This window comes from Mustela putorius, unplaced genomic scaffold (genome assembly GCF_011764305.1).
Source record: "Mustela putorius furo isolate JIRA1106 unplaced genomic scaffold, ASM1176430v1.1 tig00003856_pilon_pilon_pilon, whole genome shotgun sequence".
Taxonomy (NCBI): Eukaryota; Metazoa; Chordata; class Mammalia; order Carnivora; family Mustelidae; genus Mustela; species Mustela putorius.
In genome coordinates, this window is record NW_025422008.1 from 1,322,951 (window position 1) to 1,337,413 (window position 14,463).

General features: G+C 43.9%; 1 protein-coding gene and 1 pseudogene across 4 annotated transcripts in view; both read right to left on the reverse strand.

The window, feature by feature from the left end:
* Window positions 1-2,477: 2,477 nt before the first annotated feature.
* On the reverse strand, window positions 2,478-3,680 carry LOC123387560 (annotated as a pseudogene).
* A 9,064-nt stretch (window positions 3,681-12,744) lies between these two features.
* The window catches only part of LOC123387558 (saoe class I histocompatibility antigen, A alpha chain-like), a 156,423-nt gene continuing 154,704 nt past the window's right edge, over window positions 12,745-14,463 (reverse strand). For 2 of the 4 annotated variants that reach the window (XM_045065168.1, XM_045065172.1), the window contains exons 4-8: window positions 14,155-14,430; window positions 13,931-14,035; window positions 13,462-13,494; window positions 13,278-13,325; window positions 12,745-13,149 (exon numbers count right to left, since the gene is read on the reverse strand). In XM_045065168.1, the coding sequence (XP_044921103.1) occupies window positions 13,145-13,149; window positions 13,278-13,325; window positions 13,462-13,494; window positions 13,931-14,035; window positions 14,155-14,430 (467 nt within the window). In that variant the 3' untranslated portion in view covers window positions 12,745-13,144. The remainder of the gene's footprint in view (window positions 13,150-13,277; window positions 13,326-13,461; window positions 13,495-13,930; window positions 14,036-14,154; window positions 14,431-14,463) is intronic. The other 2 variants (XM_045065171.1, XM_045065170.1) reach the window with 2 other exon arrangements.

Consider the following 14,463-nt stretch of genomic DNA (forward strand, 5'->3'; position numbering starts at 1 on the left):
GTCGGCCTCCTAGCTCTCTGTGGTGTTTGGTTGGCAGCCAGAGCAGTTCTGTTTGAACCACAGAGGATGCCAGTGGACTATAGAGTTTCCGCCTTTACCTGCATTCTCAGAGCCCCCTCTGTCCACATATTTCCTTGACCTACATGATACTCCAAGAGAGGACACCAGGAAACACACTCATCTGTCCCAATCCACTTCCAAACTCAGAAGGTGGTTCTTGTGGGGTGCCTGGGTGGCTCAGTGGGTTGGAGCCTCTGCCTTTGGCTCAGGTCCTGATCTCGGTCCTGGGATTGATCCCCGCACCGGGCTGTCTGTTCAGCAGGGAGCCTGCTTCCAACTCTCTCTCTGCCTGCCTCTCTGCCTACTTGTGATTTCTGTCTGTCAAAAAAATAAATTTTAAAAAACAGTATGACAAAATTAGTAGCACATCCTATATAGTCTTCTGTAACCTCTTTTTTTCTCTTTTATGCTTTCTATGAAAAGCTGACTTTATTGATTCAATTTATTATGCACAGAAAAAAGGTATGCTATAAAACCAATACTAGTGATCCTCATATGGATAGTGTATATTTCTTTTTTAAAAAAATTAAATTAATTAATTTATTTCCAGAAAAACAGTATTCGTTATTTTTTCACCACACCCAGTGCTCTATGCAATCCGTGCCCTCTATAATACCCACCACCTGTTACCCCAACCTCCCACCCCCCGCCACTTCAAACCCCTCAGTTGTTTTTCAGAGTCCATAGTCTCTCATGATTCACCACCCCTTCCAATTTACCCCAACTCCCTTCTCCTCTCTAACACCCCTTGTCCTCCGTGACATTTGTTATGCTCCACAAATAAGTGAAACCATATGATAATTGACTCTCTCTGCTTGACTTCTTTCACTCAGCATAATCTCTTCCAGTCCCGTCCATGTTGATACAAAAGTTGGGTATTCATCCTTTCTGATGGAGGCATAATACTCCATAGTGTATATGGACCACATCTTCCTTATCCATTCGTCCGTTAAAGGGCATCTTGGTTCGTTCCACAGTTTGGTGACCGTGGCCATTGCTCCTATAAGCATTGGGGTACAGATGGCCCTTCTTTTCATGACATCTGTATCTTTGGGGTAAATACCCAGGAGTGCAATGGCAAGGTCATAGGGAAGTTCTATTTTTAATTTCTTGAGGAACCTCCACACTGTTCTCCAAAGAGGCTACACCAACTTGCATTCCCACCAACAGTGTAAGAGGGTTCCCCTTTCTCCACATCCCCTCCAATACATGTTGTTTCGTGTCTTGCTAATTTTGGCCATTCGAACTGGTGTAAGGTGATATCTCAATGTGGTTTTAATTTGAATCTCCCTGATGGCTAGTGATGATGAACATTTTTTCAGGTGTCTGATAGCCATTTGTATGTCTTCATTGGAGAAGTGTCTGTTCATATCTTCTGCCCATTTTTTGATATGATTGTCTGTTTCGTGTGTGTTGAGTTTGAGGAGTTCATTATAGATCCTGGATATCAACCTTTTGTCTGTACTGTCATTTGCAAGTATCTTCTCCCATTCCGTGGGTTGCCTCTTTGTTTTTTTGACTGTTTCCTTTGCTGTGCAGAAGCTTTTGATTTTGATGAAGTCCCAAAAGTTTATTTTCGCTTTTGTTTCCTTTGCCTTTGGAGACATATCTTGAAAGAAGTTGCTGTGGCTGATATCGAAGAGATTACTGCCTATGTTCTCCTCTAGGATTCTGATAGATTCCTGTCTCACGTTGAGGTCTTTTATCCATTTTGAGTTTATCTTTGTGTACGGTATAAGAGAATGGTCGAGTTTCATTCTTCTACTTATAGCTGTCCAGTGTTCCCAGCACCATTTATTGAAGGGACTGTCTTTTTTCCACTGTATATTTTTTCCTGTTTTGTCGAAGATTAATTGACCATAGAGTTGAGGGTCCATATCTGGGCTCTCTACTCTGTTCCACTGGTCTATGTGTCTGTTTTTATGCCAATACCATGCTGTCTTGGTGATCACAGCTTTGTAATAAAGCTTGAAATCAGGTAACGTGATGCCCCCAGCTTTATTTTTGTTTTTCAACATTTCCTTAGCGATTCGGGGTCTCTTCTGATTCCATACAAATTTTAGGATTATTTGCTCCAGCTCTTTGAAGAATACCGGTGGAATTTTGATCAGAATAGCATTAAAAGTATAGATTACTCTAGGCAGTATAGACATTTTAACAATGTTTATTCTTCCGATCCAAGAGCATGGAATGGTCTTCCATCTTTTTGTGTCTTCTTCAATTTCTTTCATGAGTGTTCTGTAGTTCCTCAAGTACAGATCCTTTACCTCTTTGGTTAGGTTTATTCCCAGGTATCTTATGGTTCTTGGTGCTATAGTAAATGGAATCAATTCTCTAATTTCCCTTTCTGTATTTTCATTGTTAGTGTATAAGAACACAGAAGTGAACAGCTCAGTGAGCTGACCTGCAGGCAGTGATGTAACAGTTCTCCTGTACTTAAAGCTGTTTTTAAAAAAACTAGTATTGGAATCCTTAATATAATGATTTTAATAAGCAGTGGCTTCACTTTCAGCTGGACCCCTAGTAAGTTTTTGAATTCTTCTTTTTGCTGCAGCAACTCTCAGTTTTGCAAAACTTTGTTATGTATCTTTTGCTTTGAATGTCCTTCTTTGTAAAGGAAGTCTGCTGTCAACTCATCCCCATTTTCTCTCTTGATCTTTCCTCTTTTTTTTTTTTTTAAGATTTTATTTATTTGAGAGAGAGAGAGAGGGAGAGAGACCACGTACAAGCAGAGGAGAGGGCAGAGGGAGAGGGAGAAACAGGCTCCCTCCCAAGCAGGGAACAAGACGTGGGGCTCGATCTCACACCCCTGAGATCATGATCTGAGCTGAAGGCAGACCCTTAACTGACTGAGCCACCCAAGCACCCTATCTCGATCTTTCTAATGATGTCCATTTGTAGTTGTCTTTCAACAGTTTCTAGCAGAGAGCTCTCGCAGCTAGAATACAGCATCCATTCTCTTTACTGCATGTGTATTCTGGCATTGAATCAATAAAAACTGTGGACTTCAAACCGTCTCCTTTATGGGAATGTTTCCACAGGAAGAAATGGTAGTGTGCTGAATCCTTGGGAATCCTCCTTGGCAAGTCTTTCAGTTCTGTCTTTGTTGTGTTGGCCAAAATTATCATTTCATCTCTTATATCTCTTTCCAATTGCACATAGTTGAGCTGTCTGTCACTTAATGTTTCCAAGGCTTGAAAAGTTTCTCAAGAAATAGGAAATGCTACTTCTTGTGGTGTTTGAAGCTTCATGTCCACACCCATTTCAGATTAATTTTAATCTGTCGTAATTCTTCCTTGGCTTTGGTCAATGGGGCAGGAGAAGATTGTGAGGGCAGTGTTTTTTATATCCGTGTAATGATGCATCTTCCTTTACTGTTCCAAACACTTCATCTGTAATGTGGCCCCCTCCAAACTCCCTTTTCAGAGTCACACTTGTTCCTGTATACAACATTTTTTCATGATTACTAGATGTTCTGGAGAACAGGCAGTGAACATCCATTCATATCCCCAGACACTATGTAGTATGGCTGTCTGTCCTCCAGGAGGGGTAAACAAAGGAATCATAATCCTTATCCCAGGAATCAGAACAATGACTACATGATCCAATCACAAGTTTCTCATTTTCGGTATTTTTAGAACTCGATATTTTTCATTTCTCCTCTGGCAAAGGTATCTTTAACATTTTCCCTTGCTTGGAGGTAGGTCTGATGGGACGTGGCAGCCGCGGGCTCCCAGCTCTGGTGCCAAGTCTGTGCAGAAACATTTTGGCTGGAGTGGCACGAGTGTCACCCAGGTGCCAGGAGCAGCAGAGACAGCAGTCCCTGCTGAGGGTCAGGTGTCCTCCATCAGAGGAGTCATGACATCTGTACCTTCAGCTTGAAACTTCCCCGGTGTGTTGTTCAGGGAGACGCTGCTTTGGGAAACATCCCTGGTGTTCTCCTTTATGTGTCAGTAAACCTTCCTTTTCCCATTCTTTGGTTTCATTGAGTCTTTTGCCTTGAACCCATCAAGAGATGAACCCAGTTTTCAGAAACAAAACTGCCAACCTGACAACCTCACTTGGCATTTCCCTTTTTATATTTAATTTAACTTTATTTACTTATTTGAGAACAAAAGAGCACAAGCAAAGGGAGCACAGGCAGAGGGAGAGGGAGAAGCATTCTCCCCGCAGAGCAGAGAGCCCATGAAGGCTAGTTCCCAGGACCCTGGGACCATGATCCTGGGATCATGACCTGCGCCAAAGGCTATTAACTGACTGAACAGTCCAGGTGCTCCTCCAGCACAATGTGTAATAGAAGCCGTGAGTGAACATTATTTTAGTATTGTGGATCTTTCACCATTAGGTAAGATGTTAGTTTAAGGGTTTTGATAAATGCCTTTAATCAGATTGAGGAAATTTCCTTTATCAGTAGTTGAATTTTTATCATGAGAAGGTATCTGATTTTGTCAAATGCTTCTTGTCCATCTGTAGAGATAAGCATGTGGCTTTTGTTTTCTAGTATATTAGTATATCTAGTATATTAATGTGATGTTTTACCTTGATTGATACGGATGTTTAACCAATCTTGCATTCCCAGAATAAATTTCATTAGGTTTGTTTAACTCTATATGTTGCTAGATTTGATTTGCTACATTTTGTTGAGATCTTTGTGTGTGTGTATTGTGTGTGTGTGTGTGGGTGTGTGTGAGTCCACATTCATAAGAGATAATGGTCTGTAGTTGTCCTGTGATATCCTTGTATGTTTTGGTGTCTGAATAATCTAGCCTCATAGAATGAGTTGGGTTCCCTCCTCTTTTTTGGGGGGAAGGGTTTGGAAAAGTTATTAATTCTTTCAGCATATGGTATAATTTGCAAGTGAAGCCATTTGGAAATAGGCTTTTACATGGAATAGTTTTCCACAATTGACTCTATGTTCTACCTCATTATAGGCACCTCCAGGTGGTCTATTTCTTCTTCAGTCAGATTTAGTCATTTGTGTCTTCCTGTGTTTTTGTCTATTTTATAGAAGCAAGTTGATATTTTGGCATATAATTGTCATCATAATCTCCCAATTCTCTTTATTTCTGTGTGGTCAGTCCTGATATCACCTCTTTCACTGCTGATCCCAGTATGTAGGTCATTTCTCTTTCTCTCTCTGTTTCTCTCTCTCCTTTAGTGAGTCTAGTTAAATATTTGTCAGTTTGGTTGATCTTTCAAAGGATCACATTGGATTCAGTTAGTTGCCTATATTGTTATTTTATTCTTTTCTCTATTTCATTAACTTCTGTTCTAATCTTTATTTTTCTTTCCTTTTGCCTGCTTTTGCTTTAGTTTGCTCTTCTTCCTCCTTTGCCTTAATGTGGAAGTTTAGGTAATTGATTGAAGATGTTTCTTTTTCATACAGGCAGTTCCACGTATATATTTCCTCAGCACTGCTTTAGTCGGACCCCCTCGGGGTTGGTATGCTCTGTCTTCATTTCTATTAATCTTGAAATATTTTCTGATTTCCGTTTTGATATCTTTGACCCTTTGATTATGTGGAAGTGTGTTAATTCTGCATATTGTGAGTTTCCCAAATTCATTCCAGTTATTTATTTCTGGTGTCATACCACTGTGATATTTGCCTTATTTTTACCCCTTTAAATTCATTGCATTTTTTAATGGCCTAGCATATGACTTAATTCTAGAAAGCTCCATGTGCATTTGAAATGAATGTATATTCTGTTCATGGCTGGAATGTGCTTCACATGTCAGACTTACACTGTTGTTTTAGAGTATGGTTCAAGTCTTCTTTATCTTCATTGATCTCTGCATAGTTGTCCTATCCATTATTGAAAGTGATATACTGAGTTCAAGTACTATTGTCATATTGTCTGTTTCTCAGTTTCTGTCAGTTTTGCTATAAACAGTTGGGTGTTGAGTTATTAGGTGAATGTATGTTTAGAGTTGTTTCATCTTTCTGATGACTTGACCATTTTATCATTCCAAAATGATCCTGTTTATCTTACTAGCATTTTTTTAAAATTTTTTTTAAAGATTTTATTTATTTATTTGACAGAGAGAGATCACAAGCAGGCAGAGAGGCAGGCAGAGAGAGAGAAGGAAGCAGGCTCCCTGCTGAGCAGAGAGCCCGATGTGGGACTTGATCCCAGGACCCCGAGATCATGACCCGAGCCGAAGGCAGCGGCTTAACCCACTGAGCCACCCAGGCGCCCCTATTTTTTTTTTTAAAAGATTTTCTTTATTTATTAGACAGAGACACAGTGAGAGAGGGAACACAAGCAGGGGGAGGGGGAGAGGGAGAAGGAGGCTTCCCGCTGAGAAGGGAGTTTGGTGCAGGGGCTCAGTGGACCATGACCTGAGCCAAAGGCAGACTCTTAAAAACTGAGTCACCCAGGCGCCCCCTTACTATAAAGTCCCTTTTGGCTAATGAGTGTATCCACTCCAGCTTTCTTATGGTTGTTTGCCTGAGGTAGCTTTTTCCATCTCTTTGAGTTTAATCTGTTTGTAACTGAGATCAAGTGCGTCTACTGTAGACAGCATAGGTGGATCTTGTTTTGTGTTCAGGCGAACAATCTGCACTTTCATTGACTTATTTAAGCCACTCACTTGCAATGTTAATATTGACACTGTTGATTTATGTCGGCTGTCTTACTTTTTGCTTTTTGTTTTCCAAGCCTCCCTCATTTTGTTTTCCAAGACTCCCTCTCTCTCTCACTCTTTTTTTTTTTAAGATTTTATTTATTTATTTGACAGACAAAGATCACAAATAGACAGAAAGGCAGGCAGAGAGAGAGAGAGGAGGAAGCAGGCTCCCTGATGAGCAGAGACCCTGATGTGGGGCTCAATCCCAGGAGCCTGGGATCATGACCTGAGCTGAAGGCAGAGGCTTTAACCCACTGAGCCACCCAGGCATCCCTCTCTCTCTCTTTTAAAAAAGATTTTATTTCTTTAAGAGAGGTAAGAAAGAGAGGGTGTACAGAAGCAGGGGAAGTGATGGGGAAAAGGGCAGCAAGGCTTCCCGCTGATCAGGGAGCCAGATGCTGGGCTTGATCCCAGGACTCTGGGATAATGACTGAGGAGAAGGCACATGCTTAAGCAGCTGAGCCACCCAGGTGCCCCTCCACTCATTCTTCTTTTACTGATAAATTCTTATTCAGTGCATAAACTGCAGTATTTTTTATCATTTAATCATTAGCCACTTCATTTTGTAGATATTTTCTTAAGAGGTGCTTTTGCCATGTTTTCTATATTTTAAATTTTGTAATTTTTTTCTTCATATCATATTCATAATATATATTCAAATAACATCTTTATATATTTATATCATATCCTGGTCCTGCTATATTGCATCTTATGGTTCCAATATTGAAGTTTCATGAGCTTTTTACTACTCATTTTTTCTAAAGTTACTTTAATCTTTTTTTTTTTTTTCCCATTTTACCTTTACTTTTCTTCCTACGAGTTGCTTTTCTTCTCTGTGCAATTTTCTGTATAAGTTTTATGACACATATGTTAAATAGAGATTTCTCTAGAGAAATGTGTTTCTTAAAATTTGGGGGGCATCACCAGTCCAGGACAATTATAAACTAAGCTAACGACCTGAAGCTATTTTGGGCCCAACAGCCAATGGGAAAGAAAATTTGAACTACAAATCACAGACGGCTTAGTCCGTGTCTGCAAATTTTTGAAAAAGTTGTTTGCTCACTTTTTCCCAACTAAAAACCAAATTTCCTTACAGTGTTCTTACACTTGATGATAGAACAGATTTGATTTGTGTCACTCTGTTCCAAGGATGTGAATCTTAGATTCCCAGATTTTCAGGGAGGGCATGTTTCTCCTGCTGCTCACTTGAAGCAGCTCTGGGCATTGTCTCCTCTCTGTGAAGCTCCTGAGCCTGAGAAGCCAAGCTAAGATTTTCTAGATTTGAAAAACACTCTACAGATCAGAAAAACTATTCTCTGGGGCTTATGGCCCATATTTAAATTTTGGGTTAATTGATTTTTCTCTTGATTGTTCTGCACTTTGGGGTGATTTTACATTTTTTTCTATCATTTCATTTTTTTAGGAGAAGAGGCAGTGTTATTTTTTAAAAAAATTAATTAAATTCAATTAGCCAACAGAGTACATTATTAGTTTCATACGTAGAGTTCAATAATTCATCAGTTGCATATAACATCAGTGCTCATCACCTCACCTGGAGAGGGGGCAGCCCTAAACCTTAGTCTACTGTGTAGGTGGAAATGGAATCCTCAGTAAGTATTTTTTCATTTCTGCTCTTTTTTAGGCACCTGAGTCAATGCTAGAGTGTAAGTCACCTAAACCAGTGCTGATCTGTGTCTCCTGTGAGCCAGCGCTGGCCTGGGAACTGTTACTCAGGCCATAGAAAGTACACACAGAAGTTGGAAGTGAGTGTGAGCCATTAAGCTCTACCTTCTCCTGACTGAGACTGGTTATTTCCAAGCAACAATAAGCATGGGTATCACGTCATTGGATCTGCTAAAACACTGTGATTATAGCTGTTCGTGGACCAGAGATGAAGTAGGACAGTGTCTAAAAGGGAGTGGTTTTTCAGACCTTTGTGGAGGCCACATAAAATCTAATAATATTATAGACACCCAGAAATATGTGCATCATATGTCTGCGTGTATAATGAGGATCATCTGAAGTGACACAGAACTGGGTTTTTAATCCCTGGAAGATACAAAGGCCAGAAGAAGATGTGTTGAGCAATTGCTTCATGACCCAACAATGCTACTCCACTCATCTGTGAGTAGGGACTGGAATGGACAAACCTGGCCCATAACAACCATCCAGGGAATAAGTTGAAAGATGCCACTTATGAGTCACTCCTCATCCAAGCAGACTTGAGTGCCTGCAGTGTCCAGATCAAGTTCTAGTCTCAGATCATGCCTCCAAATGTGGAAATCGGTCATTCTTTTCCATTCCTGAACCCCAAAGTCCATTCCCAGAACTTGTACCTCTCTTCCCACATATAGGAATGCCACACATCGACAATCTTGTTGGGGGCACAGACACCTCCATCCACAGAGAGGAGAACCCACTTTGCTAAACAGTCCAGCACTTGGACATGACATGAAGCTTCAACAGTCATGTGGCCACCTGCCAGACTCTGACTCTGGACATGTGACAGGCACACTGGGACAGCATCCGTGCATTAGGGACAGGGGGTCTGAGCAGTGTCACAGTCATGTCATGAAACTGTCAGGGGGCAGAGTGATAGCAGTCCCAGCTGCAGGGTCCAGTGGCCTCCCTCAGGGGAGTCAGTGGTGTCGATACCCAGGAGCAGGCGCTGACTGTCTGTGGGCCTCCATCCAGGGTCCAGTGTAGATTCTGCTCCCGACTGTGTAGTCTCAGGCCTGTATTGTGGCTTTCCTGGAAATAAAGCAAGATCCCATATATTCTCTCTCTTCCCTAAGTCTCTCTGTAACTGTATATATGTATCACAAGGAGTCAGAAACCCACATAGGGAAAAGTTTCCAAGAGCAAGATCTCAGACACTTTTTACCAACTTTATGGAGATATGATTGACATACACCATTGAGTGAGCTTAGGGGTACTACCTGTTGATTGATACATTTCTGTATTGCACAGTGATTACAACCATAACATTAGCTAACAGGTGCATCACGTCACATAGTTACCATTTTCCTTTCGTGTGTGATGCAGACATTTAAGATCTACACTCTCCATAACTCAGACGTTTTATGTTGAGCTGATAACTTCCTCAGTCTGCCACCTGGCTGTGCCCCACAGGAGAAAAAAAAAATGCATCTCCCAGCATGTCTTTCATTTTTCTTCCTACAAAAAGACATCTGAAGATTTTATTTATTTATTTGAGACAGAAAGAGAGCGAGAGAGAGAGAACATGTGCGAGAGAGGAAGGGAGGGGTAGAGGGAGAGAGAAGACATTTCAAGCAGACTCTGTACTGGGTGCAGCGCCCAACGTGGGCTAATTCTCATGACCCTGAGATCATGACCTGAGCTGAAACAAAGAGTGGGACACCCAGATGCCCTGCCAAAGCCATTTAAATGTGTCTGTATGACCCCTTCCCACAATGAGGGCTCTCATCCATGACTTCAGTGCTTCTCTATCTGGTGGAGTCACAGGATTGCCTGTGGCAAATACTTAGGCCTCTCTGCAGACCCACCACCTTAGAATGTTGCATGTGGGCCCAGGAATCACTAACATGATAAGCCCTACTGGAGAGGCTGATGCACGGCCATGTGGGGATCCTGATTCCTGTGCTCGCTACTCAGTGTGGGATCTGAAGACCAGCAGCAGCAGCACCAACCTTGTTATCAGCCCAGCATCTCATGCTCTACCCCAGACTGTCTAGATCTTCGTAGTCCAGGAAATTCCTGTGCACACTGAAGGCTGGGCCTCCCTGGTCTCTGTGCCTTCTAGACGCAGAACCGGACTGTGCAGTGCGCCCTGGGTGTGCACTCTGATCAACCTGCTTAGCCCTGAGGAGACCAGGGTTTGGTCCTGTTCCTTTTTCTTCTACGGCCTTCAGCCCCTGGGGACCTCATCTCTGCTGAAGGCACTAAACATCATGTATATGCTGTCACCTCCCAAATCTATTTCTCCAATCCGGATATTTCTCCTCCCCTGCACTCTGTATCCAACTGCCAACCTCACTGCATTTCTAATGGACATCTCAGATTCCACATGCCCAAACTGGTTGCTGTGATGCTGCTTCCCCCATGTCCTGCTTCAAGATTCTTCCCCATATCCAAGGAAGGCACTCCCCATTTCTACTTGCAGTCTGAAATACTGGATGCCCTCCTTGATTCCTCCTACTCACCACCCAGATTTGGTGGTTAGGAAATGCTGCAAAGTCCCTCTGTAAATATCCAGCACCCAACCACTTCCTGTATCTTCCCTCCTCACACCCAGGACATACAGCCCACCTCCCCCTCCTGGGTCACAGCACTGGTTTCCTACATTGTCCCCACTGGTCACTCGCCCTGCTCCTCTCGATTCTCACAAGAGCAATCTAAGCAGCAGTAAGAGCTGCTTAGAAAGTCAATCCCATTGATGTGCTCATTCTTGTAACTCCACTTCTCACTCAGAGAAAACTCAAGTCTTCTAATATCCTCAGACCTCCATGATGAGGTCACCTTCTCAGTGAGGCTCCCCTGATCCCTGGAGTAAAGGAGACATCGTCCCCGTTCCAGCACAGGTGTTCTCTGGGTCTCCTTCCTCACAGCTCCTGCCAATTTCCAACTTAAACACTTCCCTTATTACTGCGCTTACACAATACACAGTTCACCTCGGAATGACACTGGTTTGCACAGTGTGTGTGCACCTGTGTGTGGACTTTTTACAGTAAGTCCTGTCCATGCATTTCCTCATCTTTGTGATTTCTGACTAATTTTTGCAGCTTCATTCATTGTTAGAATGTAATACTCTTTTCTACATGTAACACAAACATGTGTTAGTTAAGTGACTTCATGTTATCAGTGAGGCTTCCAGCAACAGTAGGCTATTAGTTCTTATGTTTTGAGGGAATCAAAAGATATACTTGGATTTCTGACTGCACGAGGGGGTCACTGCCCCACATTGTCAGAGGATCAAGTGTAGTCTGCCCCTTACACTAGAAATACTCTCCACAAGACCAGCACATTTTCCCTCTTTTAGTCTCACTGAGGTGCCCAGGTGCAAACATAGCATGTCCTGTATGAGGCACATGACAGTTATAAGTTGAATGAATGAGCAGCTAGAGGATTCCTTCTTCTAGATGAGTCGCAGGCACAGCTGTTCTGAGGCAGTTCCCACCCCACATGCACCTACCTCCTCATCCCTGCTGTCTCTCTCCCCCACAGGGCTCCCCTCCCCTCCCTCTCTCTGCGGAGCCCCTCCCCCCACAACATCTCTCCTGCACAGCACAGCACAGCACAGCAGAATTCTCTTTCCTGAAACACTGTACTCAGGATCTTTGGGTGCTTTTCTCCAACCACAAAAAGATCTACATTAGACTCTGCTTTATAGATCCATGAACTTGGATCCAAGCCAGCACTAGGATCACTGAACTAAGGGTAGGGGAGAGAAGGCAGAGCAGCTGGAGAGAGAAATTAACTGATGTTTATTAAGGCTGAGAAACTTTCAGATTCCTCCTCTATCTCCAGAATCTTAAGAATAATCTAGAAAACAGGTCTAGAGTGAGGGGAAGAGATGGGTGAATCTGAAAGTTCATCTCTCCGTACCACAGAGACTCCTCTGTGCCGGGGACAACCTAGGCCTGTGGGAGCATAGCCCAAAGCATACCTCCTGCTGTAACTGACAGGGTGACCCAGGGAGAATGGGACAAGAACTGGTACACAAGAGCAAGAGCCGGTCTGACGCTCTAGAGAAACAATGAAAAAAGCCCACCCCGGAATGTGGGCTATGACCCAACCCAGGCCCGAGGCGAGGCTGACCCAGTCACAGGAAGCTCTTGCTGCACAAGGTCCTGGTGACAGGTGACGTCCAAGTCCCTGTGATCACAGCTCCTAGTGAGACAAGCTTCTGCTCAAGGGCCAAGGACACAGAGCTGCTGGACAAGTCACCCCTCAGCTGGGTGAGCAAGTCACCCCCATGATGCACTGAGCACACACTGGGCACAGGCCCCATCCCCGCTCATCTCCTCACAGCCTTCTGCCCCCACCCTCAACAGACTCAGCACAGTAAACGCATGGTCTCAGCGGTTTCATTTATTTGATATCTCAATTTTACAAATTTCCTCTTTTGTTACCTAATCAACCCCATATGGAAGAATTAGGAAACACAACTCATGTCTGGATTCTCATTTTCAATACAGAAGTAAGTCATTTGTACTCAGCCCAGCATGAAATAAAGACAGAGATGGAGATGGTCCAGCCCTGCCTCTTTTGGAACAGGAAAGCACATCAGAAAGGAGAATAAAATCAGAATAGGGAGGGGTCTGGTGGGCAAATCTCCTCATGTCCTCACATATGCTCAAAGGAACACAGACACATTCTGACATATTCTGCACAAACAGAGTCAGGGGTTGCTGATGTCACCAAGTGGGGGTGTGAAGAAATCTTCCATCTCTTAGCTCCCACAAGGCAACTGGTCTCACACTGTGAAAAAAAATCATGTACAAATTGAGGTCAGTCCCACAAGTGGGGACATCTCAGCAGCCCCCCTCATGAGCAAAGTGTCCCTAGTGCCCCAACCCTTCCCCACATCAGGGTCTCCAGGGTCTCACCTTTAGCAGCTGTGAGAGACACATCAGAGCCCTGGGCACTGTCATCACCTAGGGGAGAACAAACAGGACGTGGTCAGAGCCCACAGGAGAGGAGACTACAGGAGGAGCTATGGGGTGTGTGAGCTCCCCATGGGGTCCTGTCTACACTATCCCAGGGTCTCAGGGATCACCCCTCCATACGTACGTGCAGCATGAGAGTACCCTGGTTTTTTCTCTCCTGTGGGGGAAAAATATCATGTCAGAGGCCTGGGACAGGGCTGGGCTATGAGATCCTAGAGGAAGCTCCCAGTCCTGGTTGTAAATAAAGTTTCCAGAATTGTAATAGAACACCGAGGACATGACAGAAAACATGAAAAATGAGGTGAGGAGTCACTGGGTCACCGGACTTGCTGGCATTCTGTCCTCAGCAGGGACTTCCCTCTCTGTCCTGTGACTGCTGGGCATGAGGTCCCCATCATCAGAATTAACAAGATGAAAATGTGTCTTTCATTTTCACAAGCGTCTGCTACAGAGTGCGTGTTCATGATCTGCTCCAGAGCAGGCAATTCCATTTGTGAGGATGGTATTTCCCAGTAACAAGGCAGGACAGTCTGCTACCTAGGAGACCCCCCAGAGGGACAAGAAACCTCAGATCTCCCCACTCCATTCCTTACCTGAGCACTTCCTCCAGAACACAAATCCAAGCACTGCAATGACCACCAGGAGAGCCAGGAGAGCCAGAACAGCAATGATCCACGTGATGAGGTTGCTAGGTGGCTCTGGAAATGGAAAGAAGGAGAGGGTTGCAGAGCTCTGGTAAGTGTCCTGGCTCTGCTGAAGTTCTCAAGAAGGCCTTCTGCTTTCCTTATGAAGAGGCTCTACCCAAAACCCTCCTTACCCCATCTCAAGGTGACAGGCTTGGGCAGTCCCTCATGCTGCACGTGGCATGTGTATCTCTGCTCCTGTCCAGAAGGCACCACCACAGCCACCCACTTCTGGAAGGTTCCATCTCCTGCAGGCCTGGTCTCTACAAGCTCTGTGTCCTGGGTCAGATCCTCTCCATCTCGCTGCCAGGTCAGGGTGATCTCCGCAGGGTAGAAGTCCAAGGCCCAGCACCTCAGGGTGACATCACGATCAGAGATGGGGTGGTGGGTTACGTGTGTATTGGGGGGTTCTGAGGAAGAGAATCAGAAAATCCACACTTGGG